Source organism: Myotis daubentonii, chromosome 14 (genome assembly GCF_963259705.1).
Source record: "Myotis daubentonii chromosome 14, mMyoDau2.1, whole genome shotgun sequence".
Lineage (NCBI taxonomy): Eukaryota > Metazoa > Chordata > Mammalia > Chiroptera > Vespertilionidae > Myotis > Myotis daubentonii.
Genome location: NC_081853.1, coordinates 56,762,459 through 56,779,931, shown reverse-complemented (window position 1 = coordinate 56,779,931; position 17,473 = coordinate 56,762,459). Strand labels below are relative to the sequence as shown.

Here is a 17,473-nt window from a genome sequence, read left to right as displayed (position 1 = left end):
GGAGGGAGTGAGCGGCGAGGACAGGCTGCACGGATGCTCGCGGGCCCCACAGCCCCTCCGGAGGCCTCCTGCTCGGAACCCTCCAACCTCGCTCCAGACTCACAGCTTCCTGCCCACCCTCAGCCCTTCCTCTGCAGCCCCCCAAGCAGAGAGAGCTCCCCAACCACAGCAAAGAAACCCTCACCACAACTCGGCCAAGAAAAGGGAGAAAGTGAGACCCATTATTCACATTCTGAAGGGCTGGGAAATGGCTTTTGCTTTTCAACATGGAAAGCGCCTAAAAATAAGCTGTGAATTTCCCCCGAGGTTGAAAATAGCTCCACAGTGAACGGCCCCGTTCAGAGCAGGCTCAGAGACGGCCTTGGTTCCAACAGGAGCTGAACGCCTCAGAGCCAGGTCCTGGGCGGGGGTCCGGGCCGGGGGGCTGCCCGCCCTGTCTGCCTCCCTGCCTTCTAACTGCCACACTCTAACAAGCCCACCGTCAGGAAGTCAAGACCCAGCACCTGGCCCGATGGGCTTCCTACAGTCCTCAAATGCCCGGGCGTGACTCATGCGGCTTCAGGGCCAAGGCCTGGAGTACGCAGAGCTGGGGCGGGGTCACAGATCCGAGAGCTGGGGGGAAGGGGGCACAGCGATGGTGCTCACGGGCTCCCGAGAAGCCAAGCCCCTGGCAGCCTGACGCCGTGCAGCCGAGCCCACCGTCGGGAAGGGCAAGGCCTATCTCTGGTCTGTGGGCTGGAGCGAGATCTTCACTGAAAACACCAGCTCCTAGAGGTCCTGTTTGTTATTCACCGTAAACCCAGGCCAGGGGAGGGGGGCTTTGCCTGGAACCACACTGCAGGGTTCAGACCCAGAGCCCACATGCTTCCCTCCACTTGAGCCCCCCGTGGGGTGCCCACCCTGCTGTGTCCTGCTGGCTCCCTGCCCACAGGCCTCTTCCCAGATGACCAGGCCCCACCGTTCTGGGAAGCAAGGGAGCCCACCTCATCTCTGAGCCAGGACTGAAGGACGAGAGGCCCCGCAGCTTGTCCAAGAAGAGGGGTGTGGGGTCCTTCCCTTGCTGGGGCGGGAAAGGGCAGGAGTGTGGGGAAGAGGGGTCCCTAGCGGAGCCCAAGGCGGGAGGGACCAGGCCTCCCGGTTCTATTCTGGGCAGCCTTGGCTCGCTGGGCCTTGGACAAGCTGCTTCCTGTTGTCCAGGCCAGTTTCCGGGGGTGGGAGAGGCCACGCTGCCTCCAGGGCCAGGAGGAGCTCCCGGCCTGCGGCCACTGGAGCCCGAGACCCCCCGGCTCGCAACCTCGGCTTCAGTGTGGGTTTCAGCCAAAGCTGAATGCAGGCTTACTCAGTGAGGCTTACCAGCTATCAGTGTCCCCCAAATAGCATTGCCTATTTTAACTCAGGAACACGGAATGCCCTCTTACCAACCACGGTGCTCAAATGGCTTGTAGCTGAGGAACTTCCTTTCCGTGGTTTAAACAAAAGGAAGTGAGAGCCACAGGGCCCAGCTGTGGCTTCAGCCCGCACCCTCCAGGAACCGGGGGTGCCTGGTCTCGTGCCTCAGGCCTCACCCCTACAGGAGTGGGTGCCATGGCAACACCCTGCCAAGTGGGCGGCCCAGGCCCAGGCCCCGGCAGCCAGCCTGCTCTGCGGCCCTCCCCCCTTGGCTGCTCACCCCAGATCTGAAACAAAGCAACACCACGAGGACTGAAGTGTATTCGCTAAATGACAAGTCTTACTAGTCCCGTCCATGACCAGCCTCTGACCCCACCGTCTCCGAGCCCAATGCAGTTCACCGAGACCCAGGCCGCCAGGCTCAAACCCGCCTGCAGGCCACTTACCAGGTTCCTGGAGGAGCTGGCCAGCGCGGCCGGAGGCCTCTGCCCTTTCGCGGCGTCTCCATAATCCACAACATCGAAGTTGCTCTTCCAGACCATCACCTGCCGAGACAAGCGCACAGAATTAGGGGAGACACCCTCGCCACTCCTTCCTGGAGAAGATGGACCCACAGGCCACCCCCATAGCTCTGGGCCGGAGGCAGGACAGTGATCCCCACCTGACACCCCAACTCAACTCTGGGACCTGCCCCACCTCCGCAGAGAGCAGGCCTTTTGGACAGGCCTGGCGGGGACCCGGGCGGGCCACCCCGAGGCCTCTGCACTTGCTGGTCCCCTGCCTGGGCGTCCTGGCCGCTGCTAATTCTCACCAGGGCCCCGACTTCCTTCAGAGCACCAGCGTCGCTGCTTAATCTGCCCCTTTTCCTCATCGTGTCTCCCCACTACAACAGCGGTTCCAAGGGCGGTGGCCTGGCCTGCGGCCATGAGAAGTGGTGGGCATGTGGACTCCAGCCCAAACCACAGGGAGTGAAGATCCCGGTTCTACCCAACTCTAGGCAAGGGACTCAACCCTCTGTGCCTCAGTTTCCTCATCTGTGAAAAGGGCACGATCCTAGTTCCCGCCTCAAGGGCTGAAAGGAGGCTCACAGCTCAGCACAGACACTGGCACCAGGGAGAAGTCGGTAACACCCACTCTAGCTCACCTCCCACTGCGAGGACCTTCATGACTAGAGGCTCCTGGGCACCAAGGGCGCCCCCTGCTGGAGGGTGTCAGCCTCGTGTGGCTGCCCTCGGGTAGGCCCACTTCCAGGACAGCGGCCACGGTATCCACATAAGATGCAAACTCAACGTGCCCCGGGCAACCCACTGCTGAGCCAATTCCAGCAGCAAAAGGGCCACCAGGACAGGAAGGGATGCTGGCAGAGGTCATCCTGAGGCTCTCAGAACCAACCAGGGAGGCAGCAGCTGCCCGGAAATGGGCCAGTGTGGACAGAAGCCCTGCGTGCTACCGGCTGCCTCCTGGACCAGTGCCATCCTCACCAGGACTTGCCGTGTGCCGTGAATTTACTGGCCTGGTTTCCTGCCTCCCATGCAACGAGCCAGGCCTCCCCGCCCAGGGAAGGCTCAGGGTCCCCTCTGCTTTCCTCCTCCTCAAGGTTCGCACAGGCGCTAGTGCAGGTCTGGGAAGACGCCTGCCGTCCCTACCTGAGCTGTGCTGGAAGTCCCCCTGCCCCCAACCCCCATTTCCTGGCAGAGACACAACCAACACCGGTCCACGGGGCTGGAGCTGGGCTCCCTGGGAGGGTGGCTGAACGGCCAGAGCTGAGGCCTGGCATCAGAGAGGCCTCCTGGGCAACCCACCAGGTGAGGAGTGGCTCAGAATGGCCGCTTTCCTCCCTGGACAGCCAGCCACCCGGGAACCTGGAGGGGTTTCCCACGGGCAGAGTCATCAATACCCCCGAGGCCTCCCAGGTGCCAGGCCTGGGCCGGACCCCAGGGCCTCAGCTCACAGGGTGACAAGCAGGCCAGGCCCTCCTCACACATGCCCTCTGCAGCCTTGGAGTCTGAAAATGTTGACACCCCCCGCCCTCCCCCGCCAACAGCACGCAGGCGGGCCAGGAGGCAAGGGCGCCGACCACGGAGTGGGGGCCCCAGGGCACCCCAGCTCTGCTGAAACTGTTTCCTCACCACACACAGGATGGGGGATGAGCGGGCCACCCACAGGCTGCCTGCCGTGTGGACTAAGTGAGGCAGAGCTCCGGCCACATGGCCTCCGCTCCCGGCTCGCAGTAAGCACCCACTAATGACCTCATTATTCACACGTGATCAGGAGAAAGAAGTGGTTTAAAGCTTTGTTTTAGCTCTTCCGTGGCAGCAGCCAGGCCCCCAGGCTGGTGTGAGCGGTGAGCCTTCTGAGACCCTGCCACGGGGCCGGCACCTGCTGTGGGAGGTGAGGGCCCTGGGTCTGAGCACCCGCCCAGCTCCGGCCTTGGTGGCCACTGAAAGCCACCAGGAGCGCTGGCCCCGCCTCCCGAGCCGCCTCAGCTGCCGTGGGTCAGCACCGCCCGTGGGTCAGCACCGGCGAGATCCAGGCCGCCCTTACACACCTGCTCGTCGGAGCCGCCAGAAGCGAAGTACTCCCCTGTCCTGGAGAAGGCGACAGTGGTGGCCGGACCCTGCAAACAAGCGAGAAAGCACACACACAAAGGTCACCCTAGATTCCAGAAGCACCGCAAGAAACCTGGAGCTGAGCGACCGCAGCCACGGGACAAAGGGCTGAGGGCCTCATTCGGCCTCGCTCCCCAACCCGGGCATGAGCGCCACCCTAAGACCTCTGCCAGGACAAAGGCAGGTCACGGGCTGTGGAATGAGCAGGACAGCCCACCCTGGCAGCCACGCTGGGCTGGCACCACTGTCCCCACTTCCCACGGAGAGGCCAGCAGCCCGAGAGGCAGCGACCGATCCCAGCCTGGGCGGCGGGTGCTCTGGCCTCTGACCCGCACTCAGACCCTCCTCCTACCAACCCCCCGGGAGGCTCCGGCACTGGCTCGCCAGCGTCTGCTTAGTGGCTGTGTGTCCCGGGGTGGCCCTGTCAGCAAGGAGGACCTCTGGGCGGAGCAGCTGCCCTAGAACGCAGAGGCTCTCTCCGGGCCATGGCAAGGACATCCGCTCCCAGCCTCAACCGTGGGCTGCAGGCCGGTGACAGAGGCCAGGCCGACAGCTGGGTTATGTTGAAACTAATGAGCTGTCCCGCCGCCCCCCTTTCTTTAATCCTCACCAAGAGACGGGAGACGGGGGGGGGGGGGGGGGAGAAGGAGGGAGGGAGGGAGACAGAGAGAGGTGAGAGAGCCATATTGACTGGTTGTCTCCCACACTTGCCCCGACCGGGGCCAGGGACTGAACCTGCAACCCTCAGGTCTGTAGGCAAACCAGCCAGGGCTGTTCCCCCTCTTGGTTATCCAAGCCAGGAGGTATGACCCCCCTCCCCCTGGAGCAGCCCAGGTGGCCCACACGCCCCAGGCCAGTCACACTGCGGCCTCACCTCCCGCAGGCCAGGCCCCCTGATGGCCAGTCCCAGCCCAGCGAGGCCCTGTGTGCACAAGCTGCAGGAACATCGGTGGGTCTGTATCTGAGCCTGTGATTGCACCACGACCAAGCTTCCGAGCACAGACAGCAGCCCTGGGTGGGGTCCGGGCTCAGCGACGGCTGCCTGCCCGCACCGTGGGCCAGCTGGGGCGCGTGGAACCATATGCCACTGGTCCCTGTGCCACTCAGTCACTCCACAGCGACACGAACACCAACTGCACAGCCACAAACACCAGATTTAACTCCACCCACACTCCGCCCACCACCCTCTCCCAAATAGCTCTGGGACCTAAACCAAATGAGCACGGCCTGAGATGCTTCAGAAAATACAGAAAAATAAGCCTCGATTTCAAGGGCACTGCCTCCCCGCGTGCCACACAGCTCCAGGGCCTGGCTCGGGGACACGGCTTCGGAGGGCAGCGCGGTGGGTGGGAGCCCTCCCTCTCGGGCTTTTCCTGCTGCAGCGAGGGGAGCTGGGGGAGGAGGCTCCTGGGCAGTCCTGACCCCACGTCTGTCCTGGACACAGCAAGGAGCAGGGACTCCCTTTCCTCCTGTTCTCTGGCAGGGCCCGGGCAGGTGGCACAAGAAGACTGCAGAGCTCAGAGAGGGCACTGCACCCCCAGCCAGCCCGGGGCCCTCGGATACCAGGCCTGGCCTCTGGGACTCAGGCCCTGGGGAAGGAGACCTGCTGGTTGGGGCTACTAGGGGCACTGCAAGCAGACCTGCAGACCCTGGGCAAAGCCCCGCTCAGGTGTGGAGCCCACCCCACACAGCTGCCCCACACAGCCACCCTGGAGCCCAGGAGTTCCCGCACAGCCGCCCTCACACAGCCACCCTGGAGCCCAGGAGTTCCCGCACAGCCACCCTGGAGCCCAGGAGTTCCCACAGCCGCCCTCACAGCCACCCCGCACAGCCACCCTGGAGCCCAGGAGTTCCCACAGCCGCCCTCACAGCCACCCCGCACAGCCACCCTGGAGCCCAGGAGTTCCCGCACAGCCGCTCCCGAGCCCAGGTGCTCCCACACGAATGTGCAGGTCTCCCTCCCGCTCGCTGTTTGAGTCTCCCAGGGCAGCGATGCCTGAAGAGCCTGGAGACCCCAGAGACCCCGAGGCCAGCAGGGCAGCGGCTCCAGGCTCCACTCCAGTGGGACAGAGATGCCTGAGGTCCTGAGGGGACAGCGGCACTCAACCAGCCCAGGTGGTGTCTGACAACCACGTCCAGATGCCACCTGCCCCTCCCACCCCACTGAGCTCCCGAGTCGAGTCCCTACTCAGCTGCGGGCCAGGCCCAGCACTCTGATGGGGGTCATAGGTCTGATGGGGGCAAACCCGTTCCTGCGTCTCACCCCACTGCCCAGGCAGCGAGGGGACCACAGAAACTGCCGCTTCAATCGGCCCCACTCCACGCTGCGCAGGCCGACCCTCACCTGGTGCCCATGGAGCGTGTAGAGCAGCCGGCCCTCCATGAGGTCCAGGATCTTCAGGGTCGAGTCGCTGGAGGCTGTGATCAGGTAGTTTCCCGACGGGTGGAAGGAGAGGGCGTTCACAGCGGCGCTGTGCACTGGGGAAGGGACACTCGTCAGGCGTGGCTGGGAGGCCCCGGGGCCCTACTGAGGCTTGAGGACGGGCCATCAGGGCCAATCAGGGCCACCCGAGGCTGGCCTGGGTGGCCCCGCTCAGAGGAGCTCTGGGGAGCCCCATCGGCCTTCCAGGACAGCTGCTTGACCCGTGAATGTCCCGTGGACACCTCACAGGGCTGGTGGGGAAGGGCCCACAAGCTGGCTGGAGCAGGGAGACTGCACTGCCTCTGACCAGCCCTTTCGGTCTCAGAGGCCAAGCCAAGGGGCACAGCTGGCTGCACAGCTGCGGTAAAACCCCGTGACCACACCTGGGGGGGCTGAGGCCCAGGGGACAGAGAACGGGGACTCGGAGCTCTAGCTCACGCTTCCAGCGAGAGCAGGCCAAGCCCTCAGGGGCCTGGGCAAGCCGATGACTAGAATCAACTTGGTGCCAGGAGCCCAGCGTGGGATGGACAGAAGCCAGACTCGGGGCCCTGAGTCGCAGACCCAGATTCACAGCTTCGCGCTGCTTGGCCGTGGGCAAGCCTCAAACTGCCCCTGTGAGACGGGGAGCAGCCCTGCTCTGCTGACCCCCAAGCCTGTCACGGGGTGACGGACCTGCATGTGCCTGGAAGCCACAAAGCACGCTGTGGCCCTGGGACTGCTGGCCACATGTCTGAACAGCTAGTGTGGGCTGCACATACGGGCCTCGCCCACCTCCGCAGGACGGGCGCTCCCAGGCCCGGCACCTGCCGACTCCCTGCTGAGCTGGGGAACCAGAGCGGCCGCAGCCAAGAGCCCCTCGCCCGAGACAAACACACCAGCTCCCTCCTCCAGCCAAAGGGCCATCCACCCGGCGGCCAGGCATGCCCTGGGGGAGCATGACCATGGGGCAGTTGGCCACACAGTGTCGTGAACGGAATTCTCCCAATAGAGCCAACATCCTCACGGGCCCAAAGCCCACTCAGGAGCGCCTGGTGTTCCCCCGTCACCGGGGTGCCCTGGCTGTCACTGTGTCCTTAAAACCTCCCCCAGGGTTTCCTCGGCATCAGGGACAGCACCGCGCAGGTGGCTGCTGCCAGGCACCAGGAGTCCCTCTTAGGGAATCAGCCTCCCTCTGGGCAGGAGAGAGCCTCTCGGGAGAAGGTGCTGCCACGAGCTGTCTGGGGGCTGCTCGGCCAGGTCCCTCCAGCAACACAGAGGGTGGCCCCCCACCCCCAGGCTCTCCTGGCGCTTAGGGTGGGGGATGGGCTCGCTGCCCTGTGAACATCACCACGTACCCTGCCTGAAGCTCCGAGGGAATTCGGTTGTTTGCGGGGCACCCCAAGCTCCCCGGAGCCTCTGACCTACAGTAGGCGGCAGGGGACATGATGCTGGGCTCCCCAAGTGGCGCTGGTACAAGAGGGAAGGGCAGCAGCAGAGCCCGGCTGAAACCTCCCCACAGGGTCCCTCGGGCCTGGGCCCCTGAGGCCACCCGAGACCCCAGCCCTGACAGTTGCTGACCTCCCCCAACCCCACCACCAAGCCTGTTCCCTAGGACCCAGGGACCTCTCCACAGCACCCTCCACCTTCCCCGACTGCTCTGCGCACCCCCTCCTGGCCACCCGCTGCACACCCCGCTTGCTTCCCCTGGCTCTGCCTCCTCAGCCCTCCTGCTGGGAGAGGCGCTCGCACCCCTTCCTCTGGGTGCTTTGTGGGCCTTTTCTTCCGTGGCCCCGCAATCGCGGGGGCCCAGGATGGGGCCTCAGCTCTCTTCATGCTAGATCCCCGGGCCCAGCTGGCCCCTCCACCCACAGCACCGGCTCCTACCTCTGCTCCAAACCCAGCCCGGCCTGACCCTGCTCCGCTCATGCTCGGCCCCCACTCGGACATCGGGCACGGGCAGCCCACCCGCCTGCCACCCAGGCTCACTGCTTCCTGCCACGCAGCTCTCAGCACTGGTCCTCACGTGCCTCTCATCCCTCACTCCAGGGACGCGGGTTCCAGCGCTGCAGCCAGCCTGCACCTTTGGAACTGGGCCAGTGCATGGCATTCAAGGCCTTCCCCAATGGATGCCCACTGCTGCCCCTACCACCAGGCTCCTGACCCATCAGAGGTGGGCCCGGCCTCCCCAGCCATGCTGCCAGCACTGCATGACCATCCTCAGGACCCCGTACCGAGGGCAATGAGGCCACCCCTTCACAGACGGGGGCAGCCTGCGCAACCCGCACCTCCCCACTCTCCCCGTCCAGGGCTCCTCTGTGCCAGCCCACCTTCCCCAACGTCGCCTGGAGCAGAAGAAAGGCCTCTAAGCCTGGAGGGGGGAGAGGCGTGGCCTCCAAGTAGAGGGCAGACTCCCACTGCAGCTCTGTTCTAGACGCCTCTGAAATGGGCATCATCGGTGACAAGCCCCAGGGCTCTGTGGAGAAAATAATCGATTCCTGTGGCTGGCCCTGCCACCTGGTGGTCGTGCAGGGTGCTGCAGGTGTTGACCACGGAGGCTGGCCTGCAAGGACACCAGACCTCCTAACTCCAGACTGAGGCCCAGCATCAGCAGCAGCATTGTCATGGTCACTCGGACTTCCCTGGCTCCCGCTTAAGGCCTGGCACTTTCCAAGCTCTTCCATGGACCCACTCTATCCTCCCAGCACCACCTGCGAGAGGCCCCATCGTTGCCCCAGGAAGCCCAGAGGGGACACGACCCACCCAAGTCACGCAGCTAGGACACTGACGTGGGTGCAGAGCCCCCTCCACCACGTGCTTTTAAGACCACCCGCTCCCCCTTCTTGGAGGCCTGTCACTTTGATGACCCCAAGAAAGTGCTGTCCTCAAGCATCTGAGAATCCGCTAGGAAGGCTTGTGGGGTGTTGCTCTGAACCCCACGCCCACACCTTGTCCAGATGTGTCCTTCCCGTGTTCAGGTGTGAATTCTGGAAGTGAGCCCATGAACTTTAAACTTAGTCCCCTGCGCAGGTCCAGGGCTGCCAACACGGCCCTGGAGGGCAGAGCCTCTAATACAGGGGGAGGCAGTGGCACCGGCAGCGCCTGGGGTGCCCCCGGAGAGGAGCCCTGACCCAGCAAGGGCTCCCCATCCGGCCCTGCAGTGAGCATGCGCTGTCACTCATAAGTGGGACAAAGGGCTTGGTGGACGCCAGGCCACGCCATGCTCCATCTCCTGGCCGAGGATGCCGCCCCGGAGATCCTGGCGGACTGGGCTCCTCCCACCCACAGGGCTGTCCGCAGGCTCCCGGGCGAAGGACACTCACGCTGATAGTGCTGCAGGAGCCGGTGGGTCCGCACGTCCCACAGCTTCACCGTGTTGTCCATGCCGGCGGCCGCAATGCACGTGCCGCTGGGGTGGAAGTCCACGTAGGTGACGAAGCTGGAGAGACAGGGCTGTCACGTCACAGAGGCCTGTGCTGGCGCCGCCCCCCCTCATCGGCTCGTGCTGTCCCAGAGCCCGCCCCCCACGTCTCTGCCGCAGGTGGCCAAGGGGAGCGAGGAGGAGCGGTGACAGAAACCTGAACAAGGCCCAGCACCCACTTCTAAAAATGAGGAAGAAAGCAGCCTTCAGGCCGGAGGTCAGCGGCTGCTCGGGGCTCCGAGGCAGAGAGGGCGCCCTCGCCGGGGCTGGAGGCAGGCAGGCCTGCGGCGGAGGCGCACGTGAAGGCCAGCAGGGCCTGGAGCCCTCAATGTGCTCGGGCGGGACCCCAGGTGGGTGGCGTGGCCAGCTCTCAGCAGGGCTCTCACTGAGGAGGCCGAAGCTCGGGTGCATTTAGGAACCCAGAACAGGGGAGTCCTGCTGAGCTGCAGGCCCCTCCCGCTCCCGATGACACGCAGTGTGAAGAGCCACCGCCCGCCACAAGGTCACGATCCCGTTCACTTATAAAGCCACCACCGCACAGGCATCACACCTACGTGCTTTCGGGGTGTGTGGGTTCAACTGCTTTCAGAGAGACGTCACAATTCTGAGGAGCAGAGAGTGAAGAGGGGCCCCAAGAATGATGTGCCTGGGGGTAGAGCCCACCCCAAGGGGTTAAGCTTCCCCCTTATTGGTAGGGATGGGGCTGAACCTGCCAGCCACTAGGAAAGCTAGAGCCGGGGGGGGGGGGGGGGGAGGCAGAGATGGCTGCCTGGGCCCCTGCTTTTCTGCAGCACTGCGGGGGGAGGCGGCGGGGACTCACCCGCCGTGCTCGCAGTACGAGTGCACACACTCCCGGCTGGTCTTGTCCCACAGCTTGACAGTCTTGTCATCACTGGCGGACACGATGAGCCGCCCGTCGGGGGAGAACCTGAATCAGGCGAGGCAAAGCACACCACAGGTTGACAGACGTCACGGGCGCCACACCACCTCCCACAGCCACCCTCCTGCACTGCCCACTACTGACCCCAGGAACCAGCAGGCTACATGCCTCGCTCTGACCCGAGTGCCCCTGGGCCGTGCGGCCCCTCTGTGAGATGGGGCAGGCACGGGAGGAGGCGATGTGCGCACTGACTGCTGGAGCTGTTGGTGTGAAGGTGGCCTAAAGCCTGCAGTGCTCCAGGTCCCGTCTCTGTGACTCCGAGTGGGTCAGCAACACACAGCTGCCAGCAACAATGTGGGGGTTCTGGGGCGCCGCCACTTGTCTGCGTGCCTGGCCCCTTCTCTCTCAGGAGCCTGACGGTGAGGCCTCAGAGCCTCAGGGACCTCCCAGCACAGGGAACGGGTGCCCTGGAGAACATGTAGCTTGCATGGGGTCCCCAGAACACAGCCAGTCCCTGACCTCTGACTCCCATGGTTCCCAGTGTCGCAGACACCCCCAACCTTCTCCACTGGGTCAGAGGCCTGACAGGGAGACCTCTGTTGAAGGAAAAAGCTGAAGCAGACACATGTGCTGGCAATCCTTGGCCTCTGAAAGGCTCTTAGGGTCACCCCACCCCTCAGCACCGCTCCCCATACCAAAGGGAAGGCCAGCAAGACGCTTGGCCCCGTCCCACAGATCTGGACAGAATCCACCCGAGGAGCAGACCCCCCTGGGAAAGGAGGCAACCTCAGTGCCAGGGACGGGCTGGACCCAGCTCTGCACACGCCCACCCTGTGCCCTGGGGCAAGATACTGCCCTGTTCTGAGCCCGTTTCCTCGTCCACAACCGGAGTGACACCCCCACCCCCCCACCCCCCGCAGGGCTGCCAGGAGGAGTCAGGAAGCGGAGAGTGGCAGTGCTGACATCTTAGCTGTTATCTTGCCCTGGGCTGTTTAAGCCCTGATGTCGGTCACCATGACAACCGGATAACTCACTTGTCACTCATCAGCTCAGAGAAGCTGTTCAACAACTTACAGTGGAAGAGGTACTATAGTTTCCATCGCCTAGATAAGGAAGCTGAGGTTCAGGAAGATTATGGAGTGGCTAATGTGCCCAAGGTCACAATGCTGGCACCTGGCAGGTCCTCTGTGCCCCCCACCCCCGGTGCCTCCGAGTCTCGGGCAGGACGCTCACTTGGCACAGCGGACCCAGTTGATGTGCTGGCTCAGGGAGAACAGGAACTTCTGGCGATGGGTTGACCACACCTTGACTGTCTTGTCGTCGGAGGCTGTCACGAGGGACTGGCCATCGCTGCAGAAATGGACGCTCCTCACTGTGGCCGTGTGGGCACGAAACACCGTTGACTCACCTTTGCTGCGAGGATAGGCATCCAGAATCAGCGACGTGAGGGCCTCTGGCATCAAAGCTGGCCCTACCCCTTGGGAGCCCGTCCCTAAGTCCCAGGCCTGAGCGTCCAGAGCCCCCACGTCACCCACGTGCAGCAGCAGCAGGCGTGTCGTTGCCACAATGGCCGGGCTCAGCCCCCAATTCCTCTCCCGACCCTGATGGGAGGGCCCCCACGAAGCCTCAGCTTCTGATGGCACCTCCTCGGGAGTGGGGAGATGTCCCACGGTGACCGTCCAGACCAGGATGGGGACCTGGGTGGGGACAGTGCTGGCCCCAGGGCCCCAGGCTCAGACAAGGACCACCAAGTCCGGAACTCACACATTGGGTACCCAGAGGCGCACAGTCTTGTCACGGGAGCCCGAGGCCAGCAGGTGTCCGGAAGGGGAGAAGTTCACAGAGGTGACGGCGTCCTTGTGGCCCGCGAAGCGGTAGGCACGCGACTGCGGCTTCATGTGCCAGACCATGAGGCACGAGTCCATGGAGCCACTGGCTGAGGAGAGCGGGACACCTGACCCTCGGCTCTGCTGGGCCGCGCGTCTCCGGCAGGGCTTTGGGGTGACAGGGACAGGAGAGCAGCAGCTCCCCTGGCCCCACGGGAACAGGCCACACCTCCAGTGAATGCCGACCAGGCACCAGGCGAGTGAAGCAGGCCCGCATGGGAACCGGACCAGAGACGCCTTCCTGCACCAGCCCTGGCTGCAGGTCTCCCAGACACCCCACCCCCTGAGGGCACTAGAGAGCAAGTCCAACCCAATGGCCTTGACCACTCAGAAGCCAAGGGAGGTCCCCAAAATGGACCAAAAATGATTTTAGTTTCCAAGACCAGCAGCCTCTGGCGGGGAGCTTGCCCCTGAGATGAAGAGGGAATCTCGCCCAAAGAAACAAGCAAGACACAGCCACGCCAGCTGCGCGTGAAGCCCGCGCGGGCACAGCTGCAGCACAGGGCGGCGGGGGGGGGGGGGGGGGGGGGGGTGTGTGCTGGGCCTGCTCCACATCCTTCCCCCTGGTGGCATCTCCTAGGCGCGCCCACATCACTGTGGACAACACTCAATGGAGGCCTGAGAAAAAGGAGCCGCTGTGTGGGCCCACTCCACAGGCCAGATCCAAGAGGGGGAACCACAGAACCCAGTCCCACCCTCAAAGGCCGTGTTCACTCTTTGGAAGGCGCCCAGCCTCTCTGAGCCTCACCCCTCGAAGCCCAGCACCCAGAGAGCGGGCTGCCCGAAGTGCGACGCAGGTCCAGAGCGAGCATGTGGGTCCTCACAGTGCCCTGCTCCCCAGGCCACACCCCGGGGGACGCCTGGCCTTCCCAGCTCGTGCCCAGGACAAGATGCCTCCTCTTACCCAGATGCTTCGTGTTGAGACTGAAGTCCACACAGGTAACTGCATCTCGGTGGCCCTTAAAATGCCTCTCCAGCGAGGGGTCCTCCTGGGGAGACCAGGGTCAAGTGTGGGACAGCTGGAGGAGGAAGAGGCTTTCTGGACCCGGGGGGGGGGGGGGGGGGGCGCGGTTACAATACCCACAGCAGGGCCCTGTATAAAGAAAACCCTAAGGAACCCACTAGAAGACCATCAGAACTAACAAATAAGTTCAGTAAGGTTGTAGGATACAAAATCAACATATAAAAATCAATTGTATTTCCGTATACCACCAGTGGACAATCTGAAAAAGTCAGCTAACAATTCTATTTATGATACACTTTAAAGATGTAAAATAGGAATAATTTAACAAAAGAAGTATAAGATGTTCCAGTGAAAAGTATAAAATACTATTGAAAGAAATTTAGGAAAAAAAACAATTAGGTAAATGGAAAGATATCCCATAGTTTGGGAAACCTGATATTTTTAAGGTGTAATATCCCCCAAATTGTTCCACGGATTGGACATAATCCCGGTGAAAATCCCAGATGGCTTTTTTTTTTTACAGAATTTGACAAGTTGACCTAAAATTCATATGAAAATGTGAGACAGCCAGAATAGACAAAAAGACTTAAAAGAACAAGGAAAATGAGCCCTGTAAGCAGCAGTTTGCCAGCTCCTCAAAAAAATTAAGGAGTTTATTTATCAAATGGCCCAGCAATTCAAGGTAAACCCCTGAAAGAACTGAGAACGTGCCCACACAAACACCGGCACACAAATGCTCCCAGCATTTCAGCCTAACACAGTGGTCTCAACCTTCTGGCCCTTTAAATACAGTTCCTCATGGTGTGACCCAACCATAAAATTATTTTCGTTGCTACTTCATAACTGTAATGTTGCTACTGTTATGAATCGTCATGTAAATATCTGATGTGCAGGATGGTCTTAGGCGACCCCTGTGAAAGGGTTGTTCGACCCCCAAAGGGGTCGTGACCCACAGGTTGAGAACCGCTGGCAGGATGCCTCGCTGGACGAATGGGTCAACAACATGGGGTCTGCCCACATGACAGAACGTCACTCAGCCATGGGAGGCACGAAGCACCGACACACGCTACACGCTACAACACGGGTGAACCCAGAAAACATATTCCTAGTGAAAGAGCCAGACACACAGGCCCCGTTTTGTCTGATTCCATTTATACACAATGTGCAGAATAGAGGCAGAAAATAGGTTAGCGTCTACCAGGCGCTGGGGGAGAGCGTGAAACAGGAAGGCGGTGGCGGCTTACTGGGTATGGGGGTTTCTGAGCTGACAAAAAAGTTCTGGAATGAGACAGTGATGATGGTTGCATAATAAACGCTGTGAAGCCACTGAAAACCACTGAGTTTTACACTTTAGAAGGGTGAATGTCATGGTATGCGAATAATGTCTCATTGTTATCCTTTTTGAGACCCAAAGAGAGAAAACGGGTGCCTTTCAGCAGCCCCCCATCCCAGGAATCGCACCCCCTTGCGCTCAATCCCACGGCGCAGCGGCCGGTGAACCCAACCCCGGGGAGGTCCCTGATGGCATCGCCACCATCCCCACCCCACCCAGCACCAGGCCCCTGGTCAGGACCCCGGGAAGATAATGCTCCCCGAGTATCATCCATCCAGGAGTGCGGAGCAGGCCCACGTGGGAGCCTCTCCCTCCCGGGCAGCTCCCCACTCGGCACTGAGGTCGCGCCCAGCAGGTAAACACCCCCCCCACCCCCCAAGTACCACCCGGGAGCCCAGCAGGGCCACCGCCACCCGACAGAGCTGTAACCAGAACAAAGGTCCCCACGCCCGGGGCCCAGCTCCGCCCCCAACACACCTGCCCGCGTCCCCTTTCAACAACAGAGGGAGTGGCAGCTGGGGGAGGGCCCCCAACAGCCAGCAACTGCCCTACCCGACTCCCTAGGAAGAACCAGCGTAAGGCAGTGCCCACCTCTAGGCTCCGCGGGCAGAGACAAGTTCAGGCCCACCCTGACCCGGGGCCCCTGGCATCTCCAACACCCTCTCCCCCACCCCCATGACTCTGTGGTCCACCCCCCCCCCCCAAGGTGGTTTGTATTCACTGGGAACGGGGCGGGGTCTTGCGGGGAGAGCACTAGATGAGGGGTCAAAATGCCGGGGCCCTCGGCTCAAGTAAGTTCCCAGGTGCCTACGGGGACCAACAGGCCACCACCCAGCCTCCCGGACTCTCGACCCAGCCGGGGGGCCAGCAAGTTCGAAACAACCCGCGGGAACGTTCGCCCGGCCGCCCGCCCGCACAGGGCCTGGCACGCAGGAGGCGCCCCGACCCAGCGCGCCCTGCAGGCGGGAAACCGGGGCCGTGGAGACGGGCTCGGAGCCCGGAGGCCCTCGTCCCCCACAGCCAGTGCCCCGGCCAGGTACCCATGGTCCGTGCGCGGAGACGAAGGCCCGGCGGCTGCCGCCAGCAAGCACTTACCGCACAGGGCGCGGCCATAGCGGGGCCCAGGGCGCCCGAGGCGCCGCAGGAGCCCGAGGAGGCAGCCGCTGCCGTTGCGGCGCGTTCAGTTTCCGCGCCCCCAACCGCCGCCAATAGCAACGCCGGTCGCGTCCCTTCGCCCCGCCCACCGCGGTTAAAGGAGACGCGGCGCCTCGGCTATTTGCTCCCCTACCGGAAGCAGGGCTGTAGGGCCGTCTCCACGGCCTCCGCCCCAACCTTTGCCAAGCCAGGCGGACTGTGGACGGCTCCGCCCAAGGCCTCTGGCCACCGACGCTCATCCTCCCTGAGAATTTCCAAAGCCCTGGCCGAGGCGTTCGCCCCACCCTCCCGTAGCCCGGTTACCGAGCCGGAGAGCACAGCTTGCTGGGAAATGCAGTCCCAAGACGGCCACCACCTGACGTCTGGAGGAAACTGGGACTACATTTCCCAAGATGCCTTGAGGGCGGGATTGAGAGCCCGGGATTAACCACCGGCGGCGAAAGCCGGAAGAATCCCGGAAGTGAGCTCTGGTCTGTTTACCCTCTTAAAGCGCTCAGTAGGCTGGGTTTTCGCTCAGCACCTTATTAAGAGCCAATTCTTCGCCCTCCGGGAATTCCTTAATGGTTCGCTCCTCCGAACGCGCTGAAAACAAATGCCGATTTAACAAACACACCGGTCGCTTGGAATCTCACCCGTGGAGTGGAGAGACCCGGGTTCCGTACTCAGTGCACCCCGTGCTTCGTGTGTGACCGGGGGGGGCGGAATACCTCCGCTCTGTGGGCCTCGGTTTCCCCACTTGTAATGTGAGGGAGTGTGATGCGCCTAGCCCTGTCTGGACTCTTCAGCCCTGCGAAGCCCTTTGTAAATTAATGACATGCTCAAAAGAACGGAGCCAGTCCAGGGGCCTGGCCGCCAGAGGCCGTTGCTGCCCGCCTTCTGCTGTGGGGAAGCCAGGCCTTCCTACCGCACCGCACTGCCGGCGTCTCCCCACCTGGAACTGACCTGGACGGGATGTTCTGCAAGATTCAGGAAACCTCTACAGACGAAACAATGCCCCGCCTACAGAAAAGTTTTATGAGTTTATTTGAGCCACCAGGTTCCAGGACGTGCCTGGAAGCACAATCTCAGCGGATGGAGAAAATGCTCGGAGAATGGCAGTACTGCGGCTAGATTAGCTTATACATCAGAGTCAAAGGAGAAGACGTTACCTGAACTCCACTGGAGGTAGATGAAAGAAGCGGGAGAAAGCAAAGTGGGGAAATCTCTGGGATTGGGTAAAAAGGAAAATGCAGAAGCACACACTTCTTTGACGTTGGTGGGTACAGGACAGGTAATTCACTTTCCCAGTAAATGGGGATGGTGTGCAGGCCACCAGATGGCAGGGCGGGTGGGCCCGTGCTCCGGTACCTGCAGTTGTGCCTTCCAGAGATCTGGAAAAGAAAATTACTCTGAAGCCCTGGCCAGGTGGCTCAGTAGGTTGGAGCGGCATCCTGTGCAC

The 17,473-nt window shown here is 62.4% G+C and overlaps 1 protein-coding gene across 3 annotated transcripts in view; it reads right to left on the bottom strand.

The window, feature by feature from the left end:
* POC1A (POC1 centriolar protein A) overlaps nucleotides 1–16,303 on the bottom strand; it is a 34,030-nt gene extending 17,727 nt beyond the window's left edge. Inside the window, exons 1-9 of one of the 3 annotated variants that reach the window (XM_059664592.1) lie at nucleotides 16,169–16,303; nucleotides 13,488–13,572; nucleotides 12,462–12,629; nucleotides 11,931–12,110; nucleotides 10,638–10,745; nucleotides 9,720–9,835; nucleotides 6,343–6,476; nucleotides 3,938–4,006; nucleotides 1,836–1,934 (exon numbers count right to left, since the gene is read on the bottom strand). In XM_059664592.1, coding sequence (XP_059520575.1) covers nucleotides 1,836–1,934; nucleotides 3,938–4,006; nucleotides 6,343–6,476; nucleotides 9,720–9,835; nucleotides 10,638–10,745; nucleotides 11,931–12,110; nucleotides 12,462–12,622 — 867 coding nt within the window. In that variant the 5' untranslated portion in view covers nucleotides 12,623–12,629; nucleotides 13,488–13,572; nucleotides 16,169–16,303. Of the gene's footprint in view, nucleotides 1–1,835; nucleotides 1,935–3,937; nucleotides 4,007–6,342; nucleotides 6,477–9,719; nucleotides 9,836–10,637; nucleotides 10,746–11,930; nucleotides 12,111–12,461; nucleotides 12,634–13,487; nucleotides 13,573–15,975; nucleotides 16,129–16,168 lie in introns of those variants that run through there. The other 2 variants (XM_059664591.1, XM_059664590.1) reach the window with 2 other exon arrangements.
* Nucleotides 16,304–17,473: the final 1,170 nt, after the last annotated feature.